We start from the raw sequence: 26106 nt of genomic DNA, 5'->3' as shown, positions 1-26106 counted from the left end.
GGGGAAGTAAGAAGTGACAGTGCCAGGGGACATTCTGCTCTAGGAACCTCTTTCCTTTCCCAGGTAAGGGTATAGAGGAAAACCATCAAGAAATCACTCAGCCTACTTTTAGCATAGCCTCTTGACTGCCATTACTATTCACAAAAGAAGTTTATGTCGGTCCACATACCCACTCTTCCTGACCAGGGGACTGTAGTGGTACCAGAGAAGCAACTTCTTTGAGTGATAATCTCTATAAATTCTCTACGCAATTTATGGCAAAAGGAGATGGCTGGCTGGATATTTGGAGATACTGGACAAACAGCCTCCACACAACAAAGAAATACCATATAGGGTATTTTTGTGTACGTGTGGAAGAGCAGGCACTGTTTCAACTGTGAATTCCCAAAACTGAAGCTTACTCCTGGCACATGCTAAGTACTCAATATTTGTCTATTGTACAGGTGGGTCCTCCCCTTACCTTTCTATCCATTCTCATTCATAGCCTGGAAAGTCTATGGCTTCAGAACTAGGCAGAAAACAATGCATGAAACCCTTTCTCCAATTACCTTCTCATAATCCATCCCAGCGACTGAATGGCTTATGCTTTTGATTCAACTAGCACTAGAGGTCAAGATACATTCTGTGCACCGGGGCCACATTCAAGGGGATGGCTCGCTTTGTGCAGTGGCTTCTCACTGGGCATAGATTAAAACTAGCAAACCTTGTTTGGAATGCACTGGCACCGGTCTTGAAGTCCCTCCTTTGCTGGAAGATAGGCAGACAGTTTACTGGCATGAGCGGGTAACAGTGATGATGCAGTGCTTCCAAAGCCATCATAATCTGGACACTAAAATCCAGAAAAATGAATAGAGTTAATTCCCAACATTCTAGCATCCCAAATACTGGCTCCCACCAAACTAGGGATGACTGGAGTTGCCTGAAAGAACCACCTTCTAATTAGCCAAAAGTTGATACAGGTATATGAAAGTTGATAATGTCTTTGCTCTTTCACTAGGCCTCCAATGTGTTTTATTACACTACAACATGTTAGAAATGCGCTAAAATTTGTTTTGATGAGGAATTCTAAGGCTATTATAAATGACTATGATAAGTACAGAAATATCAAATATTTACAATAACTGCATTGTTACCATAGAATAGTTATACACATTACATCTGTATACGTTTTTGAGGAACAAAATTTAAAATAAAAGCAAGTGACTTGAACTTTTAGAACATCATTTACTCCTATAAGATAAATGTAAAGGCATAAGGAGCTTGGTAGCTTTGGTAGGCAGCCATTGCCATGATGACCCTGAGGGCCTGGTGGCTAACCGAGGTCGGTGCTTCAAGTGGGCCATTGAGCTGAGCAGGCTTGCAGGAGGCAGCAGGAGCCAAAGTGACCAGGGCAGTAGCCAGGGAGACTCACTGTACCCTGACAGTTGCTTGGACAAGCAAGTGCCTGCCTGAAACCAGCATGCAAGAGACAGACGGGATTCTAGCGGGGAAGTGCTACTGGAACATTGCCTTGGGTCCCTTCAAGCAGATTCCCATGAACCTCTTCATTATGTAAATGGCAGGCAATACTGTCTCCATCTTCCCTACTACAGTGGTGTGATGGTGACTTGGGGGACCTATTCAGGCACTTATGGCCATTTCAGCCACTTTCAAGATGCTAGAAAGTTCAAGCCAGAAGTTTCTGTAGGATTTGGTGTATTCTCAGAAACCTCACGGGTTTGGCATGGACTGTTTATTAGTGCCAGCCAATGGGACTATTGCCCACACATGCATCAGATTGGTTAGCCCTCATTGAGCCCCCAGAGAGGATGGGGTTCAGTGGTGGAGAACTGCTTCTGTGAACCTGAGAAAGAACTACCTGGTCCTACATCCTGGGATCTCATGTACAACCTCTTTATGCCCAGAGGCTCCCCCTCGGCATACAAACTCTTAACATCATCATTCAAGCTGGGAAGAGCCCAAAGCTCCCTGCTCCCCATGGTGAGGAGGCAAACCCCAGAAAGACAAGTATGTATCACTATGAACACAAACTACACCATAACCCTTGACTGAAAATAATGTAGAAAACTGTATTTATGGTTCCAGGACAGAGCAAAACAACAAATGAAACTGTAACTCTAATGAAACAAAAGAACGCCTGCTGCTAAATCAAGACCCACAGCAGCAGCTCCTTTCAATAAATTGCGTGGTTGAGAACAATGCTTAAAAAAAAAAGTGGCACAATTTTCCCTTAAATCTATTCTCCTTAATATTTCACTTCTATTTAACATAAACTGGGACATAAAAATTCTGTTGGAAACACTTTGGAAGATGTGAGAAACTAATGCTAGATTCAGATTACACATGATGAAAAGAAAAACAAAACAGACACAAAGAGCAAATAAAAAAATACTTTTTACACTCCAAGATGCTATATATTTAATTAAAGTGTATCTTATTCTACTCCATTGTCCTTTAAAGTTATTAAAAAGTCTACACTATAACAGACAAGTGGCAAAATTTATACTTTATCAGTGGGTTCAGAACATGTGGGATAACACGAAGTGAAACTCAGTTACAGAGAAATGACTTTTTCTCTCAAAAAATAAATCCAGATGGGAGGATAAATGTATCTTTTCCTATCCCATCACTTACCGGTGATTAATTATTATTAATAATTATTAAATTAATAATTAATAATTAATAGTTTCATAATAATTATTTCATAAGTTCAGCCTCCTCATCAGGGTTTGTAACTGTGAATTTGTAATTTTATGCTTGCAATTTCATAACTCTGAATTTGCAATTTAGGGGAAAGGGCTCACACATTACTTTACATATTACAAATTATATATGCTTGGAAAAACATTGTCAGGATAAAAAAGTAGTAAAGGATGGTCAGTGGTTATTTACTGTGGTGAGACCAAGGTTGATATCTACTTCCTTCTTTAAATTTGGCTGTAGTTTCCAAGTTTTCTATGACAAACATACATAATTTTCAAGACACAAAATTATTTTGAAACAAATGGGTAGCATTCCAATGCCTGTGAAAACAACAAAAACTGTAAGAAAAATAGCACCCAGAGACACTGGGATTAGGTTCCCTTGTCCACCACTAGTTCCATCACCTTTACCCTCTCCAGATTTAATAATTGGCTCTTTTGTTACCTTGATCAGTTTCCAAGTCCACAAGTTTCAAGTCACATTAGAATGAAACATGATTATCACCAGAATAGTTCATTTCTCTCATATGATTTGATATGATTTTCCAGTCAGGTCCAGCTCTACTGGTTCCCACTCAGATGACCACAACCCAATTCGAGTTCATAATTTTGCTCTGGATAACTGATTTACTACATTAAATTGGGGATTTAAATGACTTGAAAAGTATGTCTCAGTCTTCACTATAAAACTGTTCACACTCTCCAAAGAGTGCCTAAAGAGAACATGAAAATGTACAAGTAAGGACTCTTTGTAAAACTTCTGGTTTTGATTGGACACATATTTACTTAATTGGCCCTACAAATTTTAATCACATTTCACATTTATTTTCAACAAATGTTGCTAATTTCTTCCTTCTGCCTATGTCTGTAGTCATGAAACTTGACAGAAACAGAAAATCTAATTAATAGAAGCAAAGAAGTATATTTACAAATTATCTTGAATAAATTTTACCCTTGAAATATGCTATAAACTATTAATAACAAAAAATATGTCTGATTTGAAATTCCAAGATAAAATTAAATTTTTAAGCAAGCACATTAAAACTTTCTGAATTCAATACATTTAAAAAAAAAAGTTGGTGTCAGAATTATAACAGATGCACTTAAATGGCTTTTATATAATTATTTATCTTCCCATTTGTAAAATGTAGCATGTTTCTATTTTCTGTTACTCATTAACAGAATGGTGATGTCCCTTCAAATAATTATCATCAGGAAAATAGGCAGGTTTTTGTTATTTTTTTCTTACGGTTGGAGATGAATTCCTACCTTCTTTTCCACAATTTAACTCCAAAGTAACATTTTTAAAATGTGAATAACTTTTTTCCCATAATTTATTAAGTTACATCATTGTTTTTAATAATCAACCACTCCGCTAAATCTATCACCTATACTTCCTTAAACAGTTTTCTCATAATTTGTATTGAAAATATCTATTATGTGATGACACAGAGTAAAAACTAGTCAAGAATACAACTTTCTTTTTCTCTGTTTCTTTCTTTCTCTCTCTCTTTCTTTCTTCTTTCTTTCTTTCTTTCTTTCTTTCTTTCTTTCTTTCTTTCTTTCTTTCTTTCTTTCTTTCTTTCTCTTAGGTTTATTTATTTCAGAAAGAGTGAGAGAAAGAAAGAGAGCAGGGCAGGGGCAGAGAGAGAATCCCAAAGAGGCTCCATGCTGTCAGTGCAGAGCCCAACATGGGGCTTGATCTTACAACCCATCATGAGATCATGACCTGAGCTGAAATCAGGAATTGGCCACTTAACTGACTGAACCACTCAAGTACCCCAAGATTCAGTATTTAGATATATCAAAAAAAATTTATGCTACTTTTAAATCAGGAAAAATTATTATTTTAATTTTTTTTTCAACGTTTATTTATTTTTGGGACAGAGAGAGACAGAGCATGAATGGGGGAGGGGCAGAGAGAGAGGGAGACACAGAATCGGAAACAGGCTCCAGGCTCTGAGCCATCAGCCCAGAGCCTGACGCGGGGCTCGAACTCACGGACGGCGAGATCGTGACCTGGCTGAAGTCGGACGCTTAACCGACTGCGCCACCCAGGCGCCCCAAAAATTATTATTTTAAAAGCTCTTACATCCTAAAGGAATAATTAATTTAAAAAATAAGCTTTCAGAGAATTAAACACCTTCAAAATTTACATATGTGGCTCCAGGAAGTCTCGGTATTTCAGGTCTGTAGATTGGCATTATAAATTATCTTTTTAGATATTTATAGAATGATATTTGGCTGGCTTTCATTTTACTTGGAATGAGAGCCATAAACTGGTTTGGAGATATGCTTTATAAAACCAAGTTACATAAGTAAAACAAGTAATTTTGAAAGACTTAGATAATGCTTTAAATCAGCCACATTATTATCCTACTATTCACAGTGAGAGACAGAAGTTAAAAATATTTTTGAATTACTAAGTTATTGATAAAATTTTCATACAATTTTGGATGTAAGTATAGAAGTTCTGAAAAGTCTAAGATACAAAGAAAAACATTTCACCTTTTACTTTTACTTTTCATATGTTCTCTCTGTAAGACTTTTTAAAATTAATCCCTGTTAAACACTTTTTGTCCCATCTACCTGCTTTAATAGTTGATAAGTCAACAACTTAAGAAAGTGTTTTGACTGTCTTCTAGAAACAAAGCTCTAGGAATAGAAAAGCATAGCATGAGGGGCACCTGGTGGTTCAGTCAGTTAAGGGTCCAACTTTGGCTCAGCTCATGATCTCATGGTTCCTGAGTTTGAGCCCCATGTCAGGCTCTGTGCTGACAGCTCAGAGCCTAGAGCCTGTTTCGGATTCTGTGTCGCCCTCTTTCTCTCTGCCCTTTACCCATTTGCACTCCGTCTCTCTCTCTCTCTCTGTCAAAAATAAACATTTTAAAAAATTAAAAAAAAAGTGGAGCATGAAAGTGTAACTCCCCTCAATGAGCTTAAAATGGAGTTGATTAAATAAAAACAAATGCAACTGTATCTAATAACATAAGATAGTGCACCTGATCACTATAATGAGAACTACAGAAAGTGCTGAATTCAGTATTTTTTTTTTGGAATGGAATATTGGTACAAGAAATTAACAGTTGCACAGTTAGGTTGGGAATATTAAGAATGAGAGGCTGAGCAACCGAGTTTATATTCTGTTGCCAACAGGGAGTGAGTGACCAAAGGTTTGGGGAGAGATGAACAGCAGGCAGTGAATGTGCCTTATTCATGACTGTTATAGCCTTGTTCTTTAGCACAATGTCTAGAAGATCAGTGTTTTTGAATAACAAATGTTTATTGAGAGAAAATAAATGCATATACAAAGCAGTGATTCAGAGACTTATTCTGGTTATCTTGAAATAAAATGGTGTAGAGACTGGAAAGGCAGTTGACATGATAATGCAAAAATCCAGTCAGGAGATAAAGGCAGACCATGTCAATAAAAGGGAAAAGGTAGATGAAAAATCTATCACAAAGGAAAACTATCCAAGATGGATAACAAACTAGAAGAGGAAAGTGAGAAAGAGTAACATATGATTACAGATTTAAAATTCCTGCAACTGGAAAATGATGATGTTACCATTAGAACATATTTTAAGGAGAGAGTCATAAATTCTCTTTATGTCAAGTCCAAAGTGAGGACATACCATTCCCAAAGTTCAAGACAAAACACTGGGATTCACACTGTAAAAAGAAACTATGTGAGAGCACTATAAGGGGTGTCTTACTGGGAACAAATTACTCACCTGGCTTCAACAGAAGACACTCAGGGCTACTCTACATCTACACTCTACAGACTGCATTCTTCACATGCTACGAAAACTAACTTACCTTAGCATCTGATATTTCGCAGCATGTTTCTTGGGCTATGAAGTTTGAGTTACAGTAGATTTTAAGTTGATGAAGTTCAATCTATTAAAAAAGTAGTGATAAGACACATCATTAGTTTTCTTGAAAGTCACATTTAGGCACTTAAAAGCTACGGTAATTTAACTGGAAAGAAGCTAATACAAATAAGTTATTGGTAGATATTTTTAATGTTTTTATTTAATTTAGGATTCATGATTTTATGGACCATTAGAGAAAGAGGCATGGATTCAATTATTGAGATAGATCTCTGTATGAAAGAAATCAGATAATGAAGGCAATTGCAAATTTTTGCTAGTTGTTTCATACAAAAAAGAAGTATTTAATTACAAGATAGGTATTGTTACTCATTACAATAAAGTATGCCCACAAAATAAGAAATATTCCAAAGTAAAAAATTCTGGAGAAAAAGTAAAGTCAAAGGAATGAACACATGATGGAAAAGGCTTTCTCAGTACCTCCAGATCTCTTATTTGAGGTACTGAAACAGATGCTTACTTCCCAACAAGAAAAAAAAAAGAGAGAGAGATTTGGTTTTCATCTTTTTCATGCATTCTAATATCTATGGGGTAATCCTAAGCCACACTCACAATCTTTTTACAAAAATAATAGATTCCTTCTCTTGGCTTAGCAGATTCATGTTTTTTGGCATTGGACATGAAATATAAAATAGTAAAACTTTGGTTTGTGAGCATAATACATTCCGGAAACATGCTTATAGTCCAAAGCACTTGTATATCAAAGCAAATTTCAAAAACCATTGGTTCAGTTGTGATCATATGACATTCGCTGTCATATATTACTTATATTGCAAGACATTGCTCATTTATCAAGTTAAAATTATCAAAAATGTTTTCTCATCTTGTGGAACAAGTTACTCACAATCCGAGATTTTACAGTTCAAAAAAGGTACAATCATGCCTTTAAATGCAAAAGCAAGGAACCACATAAGAATAATAAAGAGTATTGACAGAATTTCAATATGACAGACATGTAAATTGGCTATTTTAAATTAGTCTGTGGTTGCAAATTTAGTAGTTTAAAATAAATCCTACAATGATTTGACATATTTGACACAGGTCAGAAACAACCTCTCCTTTCATCCCTGTCTTCTTCCTCCTGCCTGCCCTTCTCTTTCTCTCTCTGTCTCCACCTCTTCCTCTGTCTCCCAATATTCCAGAGCTAAATTATGCATTACTTTGATAACAAGATGTACTTGTTATAGAGATATCCAACTGTTATATTACAATAATTAATCCTACCATAATGAAAAGCAGATATCTTCAGTTATTTTGAAACTCTGCCCAACACCAAAAAAGCACAGAGGTAGAAAAAAGGCTGTAACTATCACTCTACACTGAGATGAACAAAATCAGTTCAGCTCATGAAACATGTTAAGAACTCCAGACATCTTGTGAATTCATGAGCAGCCTTAATGATTTCTTTTGTGTAACTTTTTGCAAGATATTGAAGTTAACTTTTGTTTATAAAGTTTAAATACACTGTCTTACATAGCCTAATGAAAAGCCACATAGTAACATACCCACTAAGTAGAATAAAGAATGGGGACTCCAATTAACTTTCTTCCTAAAACCAATTAATCATCATCATTGTTACCAAAATAGCCAATAAATATTAAAACTCAATTATATACCATCCACTCTACTAGGCCCTTTATATGAATTATTTTACTTAACTGAAGATAGATGACCAATTTTTGACAGATTAGAAACTAATCAATTAACATGACATTGAAACTACATTCCTAGTTTAATGATGCTTTATTATTCATTAGTTACTTTAGAATCCTTCATTGACAACAGTACTTTATAAGGACAGTGTTCAGGGCTAAGTCTATACTGGCCCTTGTCACACAGAATTTGTTAAAAAAAAAATCCTTTATATCAGTTTTGTCACCTACCTCTTTCTCACAGAAGCAAATGGACAGTATACATAAAATAAACAAACTCAATTATTATGATTTTCTTCAATAACAGACATCCTGAATAAATAAAACATTTTTACATTACAACAGACCTTAAGAATCATAGAACCTGTATGGAGATGATGAAAAATTAGTCCACTTAAACTTTTAGTAGGACCAAGAATCAATATTTATTTATTTATTTATTTATTTATTTATTTATTTATTTATTTATTTATTTATTTTTCCAAGAATCTTTTTTAAGCGTTTATTCATTCATTTTGAGAGAGACAGAAAGAGAGAGAGAGAGAGAAAGACAGAGAGAGAGAGAATGTGAGTCGGGGAGGGGCAGAGAGAGTAGGACAGAGAGAGAATCCCAAGTAGGCTCTGTGATGTTAGCACAGAAGTGGATGCAGGGCTCATCTCATGAACTGTGAGATCATGACCTGAGACTAAATGAAGAGTTGGACACTTAACCTACTGAGCCACCCAGGTGCCCCAGGACCAAGAATCTTTATAGAATAAAATATGTATTTTATTTGTTTGTAACTCAAACACTATCTCATTAAAAAGCTGCATCATAATATGGCTTTAACATTTTTTATATTTGTCTTTTTTTCATTTATTTATTTTTAAAATTTTAATTCCAGTGTATTTAACATAAAGTGTTATATTAGTTTCAGGTGTACAGTATAGTGATTCAATAATTCTGTACAATATTCAGTGCTCATTGTCATAAATGTACTCAATTCCCTTCCCCTATCTCCCTACTCACCCATCCCCCACTCATTTCCCCCTCTGGTAACCATCAGTTTCTTCTTTATAGTTAAGAATCTGTTTTCTGGTCTCTTTTTTTCATTATTTGTTTTGCTTCTTAAGTTTTACATATGAGTGAAATCTTATGGTATTTGTCTTTCTCTGACTTATTTCACTCAGCATTATACTCTCTAGGCCCATCCATGTGTACCAAATGCCAAGATTTCATTCTTTTTTTGTGGCTGATTTATATATATATATATATATATATATATATATATATATACACACACATATATATGCATACTATATACATATATACACATATTATATACATATATATAAATTATATAATTATATAATATTTCTATATATATTTCTATATATAATAAATATATATGTAATATTTCTATTCTTAATTTTTTGAAGAACCTCCATACTGTTATCCACAGTGGTTGCATGAGTTTGCATTTCCACCAACAGTGAACAAGGGTTCCTTTTTCTTGGCATTCTCACCAACACATGTTGTTTTTTGTGTTTTTGATTTTAGCCATTCTGACAAGTGTGAAGTGATATCTCTGTGGTTTTGACTTGCATGTCCCTGATAATGAGTGATGTTGAGCATCTTTTCATGTATCTGTTGGCCATCTGTATGTCTTCTTTGGAGAAATGTCTGTTCATGTCTCTGCCCATTTTTTAATTGGACTATTTGTTTTTTTGTGTGTTGAACTGTATAAATTCTTCACATATTTTGGAAACTCACTCTTTACCAGATATGTCATTTGCAAAAGTCTTCTCTCATTCACTAGGTTATATTCTAGTTTTTCTGATAGTTACCTTTGCCGTGCAGAAGTTTTTATTTTGAAAAAGTGCATTAGTTTATTTTTGCTTTTGTTTCCCCTGCCTCAGGAGACATGTCTAGAAAAATGTTGCTGTGGACAATGTCAAAGAACTTACTGCCCGTGCTCTCTTCTAGGGTTTTTATTGTTTCAGGTCTCACATTTAGGTCCCTAACCCATTTTGAGTTTATTTTTATGTATGATACAAGAAAGCGGTGCAGTTTCATTCTTTTGCACGTGGCTGTCCAGTTTCTCCAATGCCATTTGTTGAAGAGTCTTTCTCCCGTTGCATATTCTTCCCTTCTTTGTTAAAGATTACTTGACAATATAATTGTGAGCTTATTTCTGGGCTTTCTTTTCTGTTCTATTGATCTATGTGCCTATTTTTGTGCAACACCATAGTGTTTTGATTAGTACAGTTTTTCAGTGCTTCTTGAAATCTGGAATTGTGATACCTCCAGTTTTGTTCTTCTTTTTCGAGATAACTTTGGCTATTCAGGGACTTTTGTGCTTCCATACAAATTTTAGGATTATTTGTTCCAGTTCTGTGAAAAATGCTCTTGGTGTTTTGATAGGGATTGCATTAAATCTATAGATTGCTTTGGGTAGTATGGAAATTTTAACAGTATTTATTCTCCCAATCCACAAACACGGAATATCTTTCCATTAGTTTGTGTCATCTTCAATCTCTTTCATCAGTGTTTTATAGTTTTCAGAGTTCATGTCTTCCATCTCCTTGGTTAAGTTTACTCCTAGGAATTTTATTATTTTTCGTGCAATTGTAAATGGTACTGTACTCTTAATTTCTTTGTCTGCTTCATTATTAGTGTATTGAAATGCAACAGATTTCTATATGTTGATTTTGTATTCTATAACCATACTGAATTCATTTATCAGTTCTAGTAGATTTTTGGAGTCTTTAGAATTTTCTATATATATATTACCATGTCATCTGCAAATAGTGAAAGTTTTACTTCTTCCTTACCAATTTGCATGCTTTTTATTCCTTTTTCTTTATCTGACTCCTGTAGCTAGGACTTCCAGTACCATGTTGATAAAAGTGGTGGGAGTGAGTAACTTTGTCTTGTTCCTGAGATTAGAAGAAAAGCTCTCCACTTTTCACCATTAAGTATGATGTTTGCTGTGGGTCTGTCATACATGGCCTTTATTATATTGAGGTATGTTCCCTCTAAACCTACTTTGTTGAGGGTTTTTATCACGAATGGAGGTTGTACTTTGTGAAATGCTTTTTCTGCATCTACTAAAATGCTCATATGCTTTTTATCCTTTGTCTTGTTGATATGATATATCACATTGATTTGCAAATACTGAACCACTCTTGCATCTCAGGAATAAATCCCACTTGATGGTGGTGTATGATTTTTTTTAATGTATTATTGGATTCAATTTGCTAATATTTTGTGAGGATTTTTCCACCAATTTTAATCAGAGATATTGGCCTGTAGTTCTCTTTTTTCGTAGTGTCTTTATCTGCTTTTGGTTTTAGGGTAATGATGGCCTCATGGAATGAATTTGGAAACTTTCCTTCTTCTATATCTTGCAATAGTTTGAGAACAGTTGGTATTAACTCTTCTTTAAAGTCTCAGTAAAATTCACTTGTGAAGCGTCTAGGAGTTTTTGGATTACTGATTCAATTTCATTGGTCTGTTAAAATTTTCTATTCATACTTCAGTTTAGGAAGGTTATATTTTCCTAGGAATTTATCCATTTCTTCTAAGTTGTCCAATTTGTTGACATATAATTTTCATATTTTCTTACAATAATTTGTATTTCTGTGGTATCAGTTTTTATTTCTCCTTTTTCATTTCTGATTTTGTTTGAGTGTTCTCTCTCTTGTTCTCTTTTTTTTTTTTATGAGTCTAGCTAGAGGTTTATCAATTTTGTTGATCTTTTCAAAGAGCCAGCTCCTAGTTTCATTGATCTATTGTGTTTTAGTTTCTATTTTGTGTATTTCTGCTCTAATATTTATTATTTTCTTCCGTCTGGTTTGATGGAAGAAAATAGCTGCTTTATATGTAAGGTTATTTTGCTTATTAGATACTTTTCTTGCTTCTTGAGGTAGACCTGCATTGCTGTTAACTTCCTTGTTGGAACCACTTTGCTGCATTCCAAAGATTTTGGACCACTGTTTTTTCATTTTCATTTGTTTCCATGTATTTTTATTTCCCCTTGATTTCTTGGTTGACCCATTTATTTTTTAGTAGCATGTTATTAACTTCCATGTATTTGTGGGTTTTTCCACATTTTTTTCTTGTGAATGATTTCTAGTTTCATAGCATTGTGGTCAGAAAAGATGCATAGTATGACTTTGATCTTTTTGAGTTTGTCGAAACTTGTTTTGTGGCCTAATATGTTATCTCTTCTGGAGAATGTTCCATGTACACTTGAGAAGAATGTGTACTATACTGTTTCAGGATGGAACATTCTGAATATATCTGTTAGATTGATCAGGTCCACTGCGTCATCCAAAGCTCCTGTTTCCTTGTTAATTTTCTGTTTGGATGATCTATCTATTAATGTTAGTGAGATCTTAAAGCCCCCTATTATTATTTTATTACTATTGAGTACTTCCTTTATGTTTGTGATAGCTGCTTTCTGTATTTGGGGTCTCCCATATTGGGTGCATAAATATTTACAGTTATATCTTCTTGTTGGATTGCTCCCTTTATGATTATATAGTGTCCTTCTTTGTCTTTTTTAGTTTTTGTTTTTAAATTTTTTTTTCAACGTTTATTTATTTTTGGGACAGAGAGAGACAGAGCATGAACAGGGGAGGGGCAGAGAGAGAGGGAGACACAGAATCGGAAACAGGCTCCAGGCTCTGAGCCATCAGCCCAGAGCCTGACGCGGGGCTCGAACTCACGGACCGTGAGATCGTGACCTGGCTGAAGTCGGACGCTTAACCGACTGCGCCACCCAGGCGCCCCTAGTTTTTGTTTTAAAGTCTATTTTGTCTGATAGAAATATTGCTATCTTTCTTTTCACTTCTGTTTGCATGATAAATGCCTTTCTGCCCCTTCCCACTTTCAATGTTCATGTGTCTTTAGGCTTGAAATGAGTGTCTTGTAGGCAGCATACAGATGGGTCTTGTTTTTTATCCATTCCATCATCCTGTGTCTTTTGATTGGAGCATTTAGTCCATTTACATTCAAAGTAATTATGGATAGGTATGTACTTACTGCCATTTTGTTTTATAACCACTTATTCTGTGGTTGTTTTTATAGTTCTTCTCTGTTCCTTTCTTCTCTTGCTTTATTCTTTCTCAGTTTGCTGGCTTTCTTTAGTGATATACATGGATTCCATTCCTTTAATTTTTGTATATATATTATTGGTTTTTGATTTGGGATTACTATCAGGTTTGTATATATTATGCTTATAGCATCTATATTAAGTTGATGGTCACTTAAATTTGAACCCATTCTTTACTCCTCTCCCCCTCACATTTTAGGTATATGGTGTCATACTTTACATTCTTCTATTTATGAATCCTTTGACTGATTTTCAGAGATATAATTGACTTGATTGCTCTTGTGTTTCCTACTTTTCTTACTCCTACTTCTGGTCTTTTCTTTCCACTTAAAGAGTCCCCTTTAACATTTCTTGTAGGACTGGCCTTGTGGTCATAAATTCCTTTAACTTTTGTTTGTTTGGGAAACTCTTTATCTCTCTTTCTACTCTGAATGATAGCCTTGCTGGATAGAATATTGTTGGCAGCAGGTTTTTTTCTTTCATCACTTTGAATATAACATGGCACTCTCTTCTGACCTGCAAAGTTTCTACTGAAAATCAGCTGATAGCCTTATGAAATTTTCCTGGTATGTAACTTTTTTCTTTTCTCTTGCTGCTTTTGTTTTTATTTATTTATTATTTATTTAACATTTATTTGTGAGATACAGAGAGACAGAGCATGAATGGGAAAAGGGCAGAGAGAGAGAGAGGGACACACAGAATCCAAAGCAGGCTCCAGGCTCTGAGCAGTCAGCACAGAACCTGACATGGGGCTTGAACTCAGGAACCCATGAACCGTGCGATTATGACCTGAGCTGAAGTCAGACACGTAACTGACTGAGCCACCCAGGTGCCCCTTCTCTTGCTGCTTTTAGAATTCTCTCTTCATCACTACTTTTTGCTATTTTAATTATGATGCGTCTTGGGTTGATTTTGCTGGGGTCTCTGTCTCCTTGATCTGGATTTCTGTTTCCTTCCCAGATTCAGGAAGTTTTCAGCTATTATTTCTTCAAATAAATTTTCTGATCCCCTTTTTCTCTCTTTTCCTTTTGGGACTCCTATAATGTTAATGTTATTACACTTGATGATGTCACTAAGTTGCCTAAGTGTATTTTTATTTTTTTATTATTTTTTTCCTCTCTCCTGTTCAACTTGATTGCTTTCCATTAATCTGTCCTCCAGGTCACTGATCTGTTCTTGTGCTTCTTCTAGTCTACAATGTATTCCATCTAGTGAATTTTTAATTTAGGTTATTGAGCTCTTCATCTCTGGTTTTTTGGGTTTTTTTTTTAATGTTTTATGTCTCTTAGTTAAGGGTCTCAATGAGGTCTTCCACTCTTTTCTCAAACCCAGTGAGTATCTTTATCACCATTACTTTAAATTTTTTATTAGGCATATTACTTATCTCCATTTCACTTAGGTCTCTTTCTGTCATTTTGTCCTGTTCTTTCATTTGGGACATATTCTTCTGTCCACTCATTTTGGGTATGGCTTTAATTTTACCTTCAAATGAAGTAAGATGTCACACTAAAAAACCATTGTAATACTATAATTTTTACATTACGTCTTTCTAGAGGACACACCTGATATTTTTCAGCTTCAGGTTCTGAGCTTAATTATTCTCTTGCATGAGAAGTTAGTAAGACACATGACACAGCACTCAGCTTTCAGAGGGTGAGCTCTGAGCCTGGGCCCTGGTCTTGAAACAGCTTGTTCCTCTCTCATTGCTACCTCCCTACAAAGGTTATGAATTTATCTCAGTGTGTTCTTAGTTCTTCCAGTTCTTCTGAAAACAGAGCCTTGCTCTCACTAATCTTATAAGAGATTCTAATCCCAAACTCCAGTCTTAAACTTTGGTACTTGCAGCAGGTATCACTCTCTACTACTGTTGCAGAATTCCCTGAATGGACTCCTATCTACCTACACTACACCTACTGCTGAAAGTTACATCACTGATGTTCTTTCTAACTGGCAGTCTCAGTCTCCACTTCCTCCCTTGCCTTTGGAGAGACCTTTCTGAAAGGTCTGTCTATACTGTTGTATTACAATTAATACTGTTATTATTATTGGCAGCCACAATTTACAGACATAGTCTTTGATCCTTCCATTAGCCTTCAAGATCTCTTGAGAGCAAGAGAAGTTTTTTTTGTTTGTTTGTTTTTTTCCCCATTCTCCTAGGGAAGGGTTGAGTGGAGTGTCTGGTCCTGAAGAAACAAATGAATATACAGGGAACTAACTACATATTAGGCACTATTGCACATATTTTATACAATTATAACTAAATAACTACCAACAATATTTTTTAACTGAGAATACTGAGACCCAGATAAATTAACAGCTAACAAAATAAATCAGCAGATCATTAAGAGCTAGGATTTACAACCTCATCTGTCTGATCCTCAAACCATCTTACTCTCCATAATGCCATGATGCCTTGCCTCTAGGATTCATTTTTCCTACTCTGGCCTATTTTGCTGATCATTACTGAGCTCCAGTTATGACATTCTCACTGATTCATTCAATGTCTCTAACAGAAAACACTTTAAAAATATTTTATTGACTATATACACTATATTTTACTGACTATATATACACTCATATATTAACTTTATCCATCTATTAATCATCTATCTATATTGATTCCTTCCACATGGGCATTTAGAAAAAATACACTGCCCAAATATGTATTTGTACAGAATTGTGCTTTTGAAACAAAATTGAGCTATTAAGTGTTCTGTGTTAACACTATTAGCAATTCCCATTGGTGACCTGCATTCAGATTATTTTTATGGGTTTTCCCATCATTCTACCCATAAAAAAATGTAAAGTCATGAAATTTAGATATATCTCACTTTTTTAGGTTTATAGGCCTTCTTCTTTAGGGAAATTAATAATAAATCTATTATCACTTGAGCATCAAATATAGTTTTTAAAGGACCTTTTCAAATGAAAGGATTTTACAAGACATTGTTATCATCCAAATGACCTACTGATACAATTAGTGGTTATATTTCAGTCACAGCAGAACTGAAAAAACCCTTATAGGCTTATGAAAAATAGTCTGCAATACAAAACAATTTCTATTCTGAAGATGAATAAACAGCCTATTGTTCTTGAGTGGAAACATCAGATAATCTGGAACCATTTAATTTAAAGTTCATCTTTTTCCAGTCTTTTCTATTCAAAACATATAAGCTTATTCAAGCTACTTTTTGTATCATATTGTCAATTTTTACTAAGCTTTAATTGTAACAACCTCATTTTTTAAGGCATGACCTAGTTCTTTTAAATTCACAGGCTAGAGAAAATGGGTGAAAACAGAGAGAAGATAATATATGTGAAAATACAGTTGGAAATACATGGCAATGCTTCACACATCTGATGGCTAATTTAAAAAGTGTTGAGAAGGGAATGTATTACAAAGTAATTAAAGAAAGAAGGTTTTAATAAGGTATCTAATTTAGAAGTTTTACTAGTTCTCTTTCATAACGAACATCACAACTCACATCCACAGGCTTGCCATCGGAAGCTCGTGCAGCAATAACAGTTCTTCCACGAAGGTCCACAGCATTCTTTTCATCTATATAACGGCTTGCAATTAAATTACAATCCATATAGAGTGAAATGCCCCGGGATTGTATACCAATGCCAAGTTTATGCCACTGACGATCAAACAAAGGACGGAGTTCTCGATTTTTAAAAATGTAGTTCAACACATCTCCCTCAGCAGCTCGGAACATAAATTCCACCACTTTCTTTCCACCATCAACGACTATAGAAATCTGCAAAAATGCAAATTAGCTTTAAGTGTTTTAAAACCAGTGTTCAAAATTACTAAAGCACACAAATAAAAAATCAGAAATGCATGTTAGTATAACTGAAGGACTTAGTAAAATGTTTTAGATGACACCTGGGTCCACCAGACTTGTTAATATAAAAGAACAACAAATATCCAGCTACAAAAATGTTTCAAATATGGGGTATTCTGGTGAATGTCATATGTTCCTTTCTTGAGAGAACATCTGAGAGTATGTATTTATATGTGGGTATGTATGTATCTAAGTATATATATAATTCTGTATGAGTAATTCAAGAATTAAATGTTACTTAATTTAAAAAGCATAAGAATAGGATTACTTCTCTTAGCATGGAAACTGAGATCAACTTCTTGAAACTTTGATGATTTGCATGGTGCAGAAAAGAATGCATTTTCATAAAGGACATACTTTTTCAGTTCATTTCATTTTTCCACCATAAAATTGTGACTGTATTAACAGATTAAAAGACCAGTGAAATAAAAAGCATGTCAGTGGATATGTACAGAAATAAACACAAATGTAAGGTGCCAATAAGTAATACTGAGGTTCATCTCCTGCCCTAGAGTCCTTGCACTCTCATCTTTCTGCCCAAATGACATCTCTTCCATAAGTATTCCTACGTTCCTATTCTCCGTGTGCCCCATTTTGGGAAGCTGTCCTTTCTATGTTCTCGTAGTCCACGCCCAGCTCCGAGCTTACCTCTACCACTGCACCTGTCGCACTATGATTATGCTCTAGCATATTGTTCTCCTAGATGACATCCCCTTAGGCCTTATGCTCCCTGAGAAAGGAATTACGCTTGTTAAAATCTTATCTTTGTCACTAACTAGCATACAGCATGTGTTCAGTAACTTTTTATTGATGGCATCAATATTTATATCCTGGTTCTTCATTTACTAAGGACTTTCAGATGAAACAACGAACAGCTTTAAAAATAATACATATCAGAAATTATAGGAAATGAAGAAGTTATTAGTGAGATGGACTTAGTGTCAATGAAGCAGTTGTGAAAGAAGGGCCATTTGAGTATCTTTAGACAAAATATGAATCTAGAAATGAAAACAAACAAAAAAATAATCTTGTCTCACCCACCATGCTCTCATATTGCAGATCTCAACAAAATCATCCTATGAGAATATTTGCATTTCCCTGCTGATGAATCCTTTAAAAGACTATTTGGACACTACATCTGCTTCCAAATTTGGGCACACTGTTCCAAGATTCACCTGGCATAATCACATAAGGGAAAACTGATCGGCACAACACTATGGCTCCTTACCTGTGGCAGATTCTGCAGGTTTAACACCTGCCACAGGAACCACCGTTCCTTTTTGGTGCTTCTGCGCACACGAAACACAGCTGCTATGGCGTACTCGTCAGGAAGGCCTTTGGGAAATATCTTACTGGAGGGAGGAAAACAAAGAACTATTGTGAGAAGACTGAAGATGAAGAGGAAAGAAAATCTAGATATGAAGGTTTTTGTAACACAATACCTCAGTCGTATTTTTCTCAATGAACTTATAACTTATGATGCATTTTTATAGTAATCTACCTATTGGACATATGGAAGCATCCATATCTACAGTACCTATGCAGTTTTTAATCCTTGTTCTCTCCCTTTTTAGAACGTGTCTAGTAAAAGATTGTTAAAGTTTGGGGTGTGTAAGAGCAAGGGAATAGGGCTAAAGCACTATGCAGTAATATTCCCTGACTCAACAAGATGTTTCAACAGAGGAAAATATCAGATTTCCCTGCTGTCTGGCAAACACTAGAGATTTATAATGGAAATAAATAGTACCCCTCTGTTTTGTCTATAGGCAGAACTACAGAGCACACCGCTAACAATTAAATGTATATTTTCCAAAGAAGTTTTATCATATTAAATTCTTGCAAATGAGTTCCTAAGACTGATTTTCTAGTATCCATTTAAGACTCATACTGAAAAATAAACTAAAGAAGTTTTAGCTTATTTTTCATTCTTACAAAAAATATAACTAGCAAATTCTTTCTAGGTAGCAGAGAGAAGCCAAAAGACAATCCAAATATCTTTCTCCCTCAATCTTGTTTCAAAATACTGGTCTCACCGGCCCATGAGGAAACTCAGGGAAAAAAATTCAAAATGAACAGATCTCAAATTTAGACTTTCATTGGAAAACAAGAAGAAATACATTCCTACCACCTGACTTTTAAATGTATCTGCATTGTACGTAAAAACTCTGCAAGACAGGAATCATGCTTTTATTTTAAAAAATCATGAGGAATAGTAGGTAAGAATTCTCTTAAGGACTAACATAGCCAAAAGTTGTTTATATAAAGGTAACACTATACCTTGAAATGGTAACTACTAACTCTGAACTTTACACTAAGGTCTACAGTAAGGTCTACTGAAACTGATGACCACCTACTGAAAATGACAAGCAAACTGTCATGGAGCACTCTGAAATTGTCATGGAGCACTCTGAAATTTTGGTTCTACCCTCTGTGTTGGAAACCAAGTCATATAAGGTAGAGAAATCAGGGAAAAATAAGAAAACAGCTGTACTGGCCTAAAGTTCTTATTTGCTTATTGGTTAAACACAGACACCCATTTATGTCTACATGCGTATATATACATACAACTTTATCTTTTTGACAATCTATTTAAAAGGGAGGCAACTTGACTTTATTGCATTTATATATTATATCCTCTCTTAAGTGAGCAAGTGATTAATGAATGATTTTTTTATTCCACCACAATAAAACAAAATTTCTAAAATGGGATTTTCTCTATGAAGTCACCATTATTTTTTAATGTTTATTTAAAACTTAATATGTTTTAAATATTGTGAGATCATATCCTGAGCGAAAATCAAGAATTGGTTGCCTAACCGACTGAACCACCCAGGAACCCCTATAAAGTCACCATTATTAAACTGAATTTCACAATGACCATTACTATACCAATTTGAGTAACATTGTTCATTTAAAAACAAACAAAATGGTTAATTCTGCTTCCTGTCTGACTCTGGCTTCTTTTCTGAGTCACACTGAGCCATGAGCTGCTTCAGGGATGTCTTTAGGAGGTAGCACCACGGCGGAAGATATCAAGACCCAAATCAAGAATTATCAGACTGCCCCTTTTGACAGTCACTTCCCCAACCAGAACCAGACCAGGAGCCGCTGGCAGAACTGCCTGTCCTTCCACCATTGTGAGAAGACAACGACTGCTCGTGGGGATGATGTCTCCATATACAAAATAGTATTGCGTGTGTGTACACAATCCGTCCCGTATCCTGGGGGTGATCACCCTGGGATGATGGCCTGGCATTAGGCACGTTTCCTGGGATGATGTGAACTGACTCCACCCACCTCTCCTTTGTCCTCCATTCTTCTCCAAGGGTGGTGAAGGGGGACCTGGGTACATGGTGATCCCCACCTTGGGATCCTCAATCATGGCTTAACTAAGAATAAATACTCACTGGAAAAGTGAAGACTGTGTATATGTAAAAGAGTCAGATGATCAGGTAAGAAGCCTGGGTAGAACATTACTTTGACCAGTAAGAGGGGCTTCAGGGTGATTGTTTTTTCTGTTTTGTTTTACATTATTAAACTGATCACCTTCTCTACACCAGACAAGAGTCTTTACACAAAGTAGCCTCAAGCCCCTGTATGTGCTAAAATGTATCTGCATATTCTCTTTTATTATCTATAAAACTTCAAAAAAATTATGTAATTTCAGAACCATATAAAATTGTTTAATAAAAACTCCTATGTATAAATAAATAAGTAAGTAAATAAAACAATGGGGCTTTAACATCTGCCATTTCTCTTTGGGACCACCTATAAATCTGAAGAAGAGGACAGACAGAGGTGAGAGGTGATGCCAAATCATAAGCTTCCAAATAAAAATTTTGAACTAGTTAGTCGCATCAAAATTCCTTTTAAAAAGGAAACATCGGTATACCTGGGTGGTTCAATCAGTTAAGTGTCTGACTCTTGATTTAGGCCCAGGTCATAATCTCATGGTTCATGAGTTCGAGCCCCATGTCAAGCAGCACAGAGCCTGCTTGGGATTCTCTGTCTCCCTCTCTTACCCCTCCTCCCCTCTTCATTCTTTATCTCTCTCTCTCTCTCTCTCTCTCTCTCTCTCTCTCTCTCTCTCAAAACAAATAAACATTAAAAAAAAAGGAAACCTCAATCCACACAGCAGATCCCTACCCATCACCTACATGCAGTAACTTGTGTCTCTACCTGTCTTCAAATTTCCTGCCTCCTTTATCCTATTCTCTACCTTCATGGTTTCAGGATCATATCTTTATTTTAAGTGTTTTGGAATTTGACAACACTACTTCCTGGGATTTTTCTTCTATTCTTTGTATTGAACACATCTTCCAATATGAGCTATACATCACCAAAAAAAATTGTAAGTTTTTATTCTTTTCTCCATATAATATTCTCTTATTCCCTCTTTTAGGAACTCCTTTTTTAGACAACTGTTTAACACCTGTAATACCACCCATGCAGTTTCCTTACCCTTTCTCTTATATTTTTTCACCTCCTTATTTATTGTACTTTCCGAGATATTTCCCTGATTTGTTTTCCAATCCATCTATTCAACACCAATTTTTGTTATTTTCTTATTTGCAAGATGCTCTTGTGTTCTCTTTTTAAAAATATCCTGAATGCAATATTTTAAACCCCTGACATAATCAATTAGGTCAGCTTTTAAATGTTTTTCTCTGCATCCTTGACTATCTTCATTTCACTCTGGTTAGCTTTTCCTGTTTGATAGTTTGGCCTCTCTCTTCCATGTTGGAAGCTATACCCTAATTTCTGATCATTTTTTTATAATCCATATATATGTAAGGATGAAGCATTTAACTATGACAGCAACCTTCATGTATGCTGGCACAGTGTGTCGATGAATAACTTCACTGCATAGCATGATCAGCTGGCAGATTTCACTGAGAGTTCCTCAAATGTGAATGTAGAAAGATTAGTTCTCTAGGAACATTCAGTTTCTCCAAAGAAGAAGCTACTTCCCACTTGATAAAAAGTTTTCACCTGGATGCAGGCATTCTAGAAACAGTGGGGTATGTGGGGGTCTACAGTTCATTACAGAATTGTGCTCCATTGCTCTGTTTTTGGTGTCATACCTCCTTCCTACCTTCACTATCCTGCTTACCTTTCATCTCTGGAGGCTCTTTGGCTCAATTTCTCTCAATAATAAACCTACTAAACATCTCACCTTCTGTCTGGTTGGATGAGGAGAGAGGAGGTACACTGCACACACACACACACACACACACACACACACACACACACACACACCCTTCATCAGCTCCTGCAGAGGCTGATATCCCCTAGTGATGAGTCTCAGGTGTCCACTGAGGTAAAATGGCCTACATCTCACTAGTATCTATGGCCCAACAATATGTAGGTTCTAACATCCTCCAACTGTTTTTTGTCTTTAAGAATATATTGTAATTTTTCTCTTTTGCTCCATTTCCCTTTCTACAATCATTTTTGCATTTTAGAGGATTAAAAGTCATTTCAAATCTTCAACCTCTCCCTATCCAATGCCCCCTTTATCTTAGTTCACAAACATATGCATATCTTCTCCCTGCTACAAAACAAACCTCCTCCAACCTTGCTACCCCATTATATTACCCTCTGGTCTATCCACCAACCTTCTTACATGAATACTCTGCATATCTGCATTGTTACTATACATTTAGTCCTTAATCCTCCTGCATTCTAAAAGCATTCCTGGGGCACCTGGGTGGCTCAGTCTGTTAAGCTTCCGACTTTGGCTCAGGTCATAATCTTATAGTTCATGAATTCAAGCCCTGCATCGGGCTCTGTGCTGACAGCTCAGAGCCTGGAGCCTGCTTCAGATTCTATGTCTCCCTCTCTCTCTTCTCCCTCCCCTTTCTCTTTCAAAAATAAATAAACATTTAAAAGCATTCCTAATGAGGGGCACCTGGCTGGCTCAGTAAGTAGAGCATGTGACTCTTGATCTTGGGGCTGGGAATTCAAGCCTCATGTTGAGTGTAGAGATTACTTAAAAAAAAATAAATAAAATCTTTAAAAAAATAAAATAAAAAATAAAAATACAGCATTCCCAATCAGTTAATCCACTGGCCTCTTCTCAATCCTCCACTCCCCTCAATCCTTCTGAAGATCTTAATATACATCCTTTCCATATTGATTGATATAAACCAAGGGTCACAACCACATGACCATAGGGCCCAACCAGGAAAACTGGAATATAAGATTCCTGAGGTTTTTCGTCTATCGTATTCACCCTTTTGTTCCCAGCATCCTTGTGCCTGCACAAGGTAGGTACTCAATAAATGAATCAGTTAATGAAATGGATTCATATATAAGTGATCTAAAAAAAGAATATAAAACAAAACCGCACACCCCTCTCAGTCTAGCTTTGGTTTTTCCATCTCAGATAGAAATATGCATATAAGAAAATTTCACTTTCCCCTTAAGACTTTTATTAAAGGAGCCTGGGTGGCTCTGTCAGTTAAGCATTGCACCCTTGGTTTTGGCTCAGGTCATGATCTCACAGTTTCATGAGTTTGAGCCTCTGTTGGGCTCTGCTTGGGATTCTCTCTCCCTCTCCCTCTGCCCCTCCCCCACTAATGCTGTCTCTGTCTCTCTCAAAATAAATAAATAAAACTTAAAAAAACTTTTATTAACAGAAAAAAGAGGGAGAAGTGAGTTAATAACAGCAACTGACACTCATCCTTATGCAGAGGAAACACATGTGGACTGAGGGAAACCAAGAGCCCAACCCATCTACAGGGGGCAGCTGCTCTTTAGCTCCAGCCGATTGCTGCTACCCAAGAGTGTGGGCCCAGCGTTACCAGAGCATCCCATTTTTCAAGAGAAGCCAAATACCTAGACGTTTTATCTGAAAAGTTCAGAGTTTTCATTTTGGCAATCAACTCAGATTTTTCATAAACACTGTCCAGACCAACACTGTGCAAACAAAGCAAAAGCAACAACTACTTATGTTGGTATGCTTGATGGTGTGACAAAGCAAAAACGAATGAAAACACCTTCCTCCTCACTATTTAGGATTTTAGACATGAAGACACCTATCATATCTCTTCATGAGACTGAAAGTTTTTTGAAGGCAAGGACACCATTTAATCTATCTTTGTATCATCCACAAGCCCAAGTGCAGTGCCAATAAGGCACTCTATAACTGTTTGTTAAATAAATGCATGATTTAGCAAATGAAGCAGATAGACATTTAATTTTGATATAATTATTTAATATTTCATGAAACTAAATGTAATTATTTTTCAATAATTTACAATCTAATTTAAAAATTGAAAATATATTCAATGAAAGGTTCCTCTGTGAGAAAAAAATAACAAAAACAAAATATTATTAATAATAATGTTGGTATACAACAAATACAGTCTTAAAATAATACATTGAAATAAATTTAGTTTTGTTTGGAGAAAAACTGATTTTTTTCTTAGTCTAAGTTTATAATGGATAAAAATCCTTATAATTACTGCATTTTCTTTTCAGAAATTCATGTTGTACTTTCAAGGCCAAAAATGTTTTTGCTTGCCAAATTGTAAATTTTGAAGAAAAAGTTCTCTGTTTTAAAAATAACACATTACAAAATATATCAGCTCTTACAGACTATGTTTCTTGTTTATACCACCCAAGCACACTTAATGTGACACAGAATAATTTCTCTGGGTGTTGCCAAAGTTTCTATTATAAAAGAGGCCATATTGGATTACTAGTCTGTTACCAGAGAGATATAATGACAGCTTGTTATGTGTAAGATATCCATGCTTGAATATTTTTGAATGGAGTGTAATTTCCTATAAGAAATCCTATCCACTGCTTACTCAGTGATATTCCCATTAAGAAAAATATTGTTGATCCTTATTTGCCGAACCCATCCATATCTATATCTAATCTATATCTATATCTATATCTATATCTATCTATATCATCTATATCATCTATCTATATCTATAGATATATATGCTAAAATTCTCACTGGGATATTTTCTATCTTCCCTCATACACATTGCATGCAATTCAACACTGTAAGTGGAAAATTCATCCACATAAGTTAATATTAACCTACATATGAAGAGCTCAAAGTTTAGTGAAATTTAAGTGTAATAAATCCTTTATTTCCCATTGTCTACTTTTGTTCACACTAATGAAAACACCTGAATATTCATTGACAGATGAGAACAGAGGTATACCAAATTAACAAAATGTTCGATCTAAAATCAATTTTTTTTATTGTGACTAAGTAAAAGTCACTGAGAACCAAACTAAAGTCGTTCCAAATTATCCAAAGGTGCCAAAGGAAATTGGCTGCCTGTGGAGTCCTTTTTACTCTAGCTCCTCAGAGAGCTAGTTCTAGATATAATCTGGAGTGTCTCTGAAGCCTTGTATTCACATACTTTAGACTCCTTTGAACTTGTAATTGATTTCAATGCTGAAAAAAATCTAAAATGTAGTTTTCACCTTCTCTCTGATGTTCTCTATGTACAGCCCTCTGTTCAATCATAAAATGGAAAGAAATGCTATTAAACTCTAGGAGAAGTGGCAGAGAATAAAAAATGGGGTTCCTTATAATGATCAGCTATGGCAGAAGGCAATGTCCAGATCTGAGAACCAGTGAGATTTGACCCCACTAAAAAATTGATTTCATAAAGCTCTTAACATTATAAAACTTCCCTCTTACTGTTAAAGTTAAGAGACATTGTAAATATTTTCTTCTTTATATATTCTTTACTTCCTCAATTTTTACAATGAGCATAAGTTGTATTAATGATCATTTGTAAAACAACATTACTACTTTCAGATTAGGAAAAAATAACACTATTCTTTAAAGTTACCATAAATTAATCTGATATTCTTCAAGGTCAGAGGTGAGGGAGAAATAATAATAACAAATGTTATTTTTTTCTATTATGGGAGGT

General features: G+C 35.3%; 1 protein-coding gene and 1 pseudogene across 2 annotated transcripts in view; one reads left to right on the top strand and one right to left on the bottom strand.

The window, feature by feature from the left end:
• Positions 1 to 26106, bottom strand: part of COL19A1 (collagen type XIX alpha 1 chain) — a 349696-nt gene that overhangs the window by 280875 nt on the left and 42715 nt on the right. For both annotated transcript variants that reach the window (XM_045057717.1, XM_045057718.1), the window contains exons 5-8: positions 18423 to 18546; positions 16832 to 17107; positions 6522 to 6602; positions 704 to 829 (exon numbers count right to left, since the gene is read on the bottom strand). In XM_045057717.1, coding sequence (XP_044913652.1) covers positions 704 to 829; positions 6522 to 6602; positions 16832 to 17107; positions 18423 to 18546 — 607 coding nt within the window. The remainder of the gene's footprint in view (positions 1 to 703; positions 830 to 6521; positions 6603 to 16831; positions 17108 to 18422; positions 18547 to 26106) is intronic.
• Positions 1087 to 1841, top strand: LOC102902199 (annotated as a pseudogene).

The sequence above is a fragment of the Felis catus genome, chromosome B2 (assembly GCF_018350175.1).
Source record: "Felis catus isolate Fca126 chromosome B2, F.catus_Fca126_mat1.0, whole genome shotgun sequence".
NCBI classification, from domain to species: Eukaryota; Metazoa; Chordata; class Mammalia; order Carnivora; family Felidae; genus Felis; species Felis catus.
This window is presented reverse-complemented; position numbering and strand designations above follow the sequence as displayed.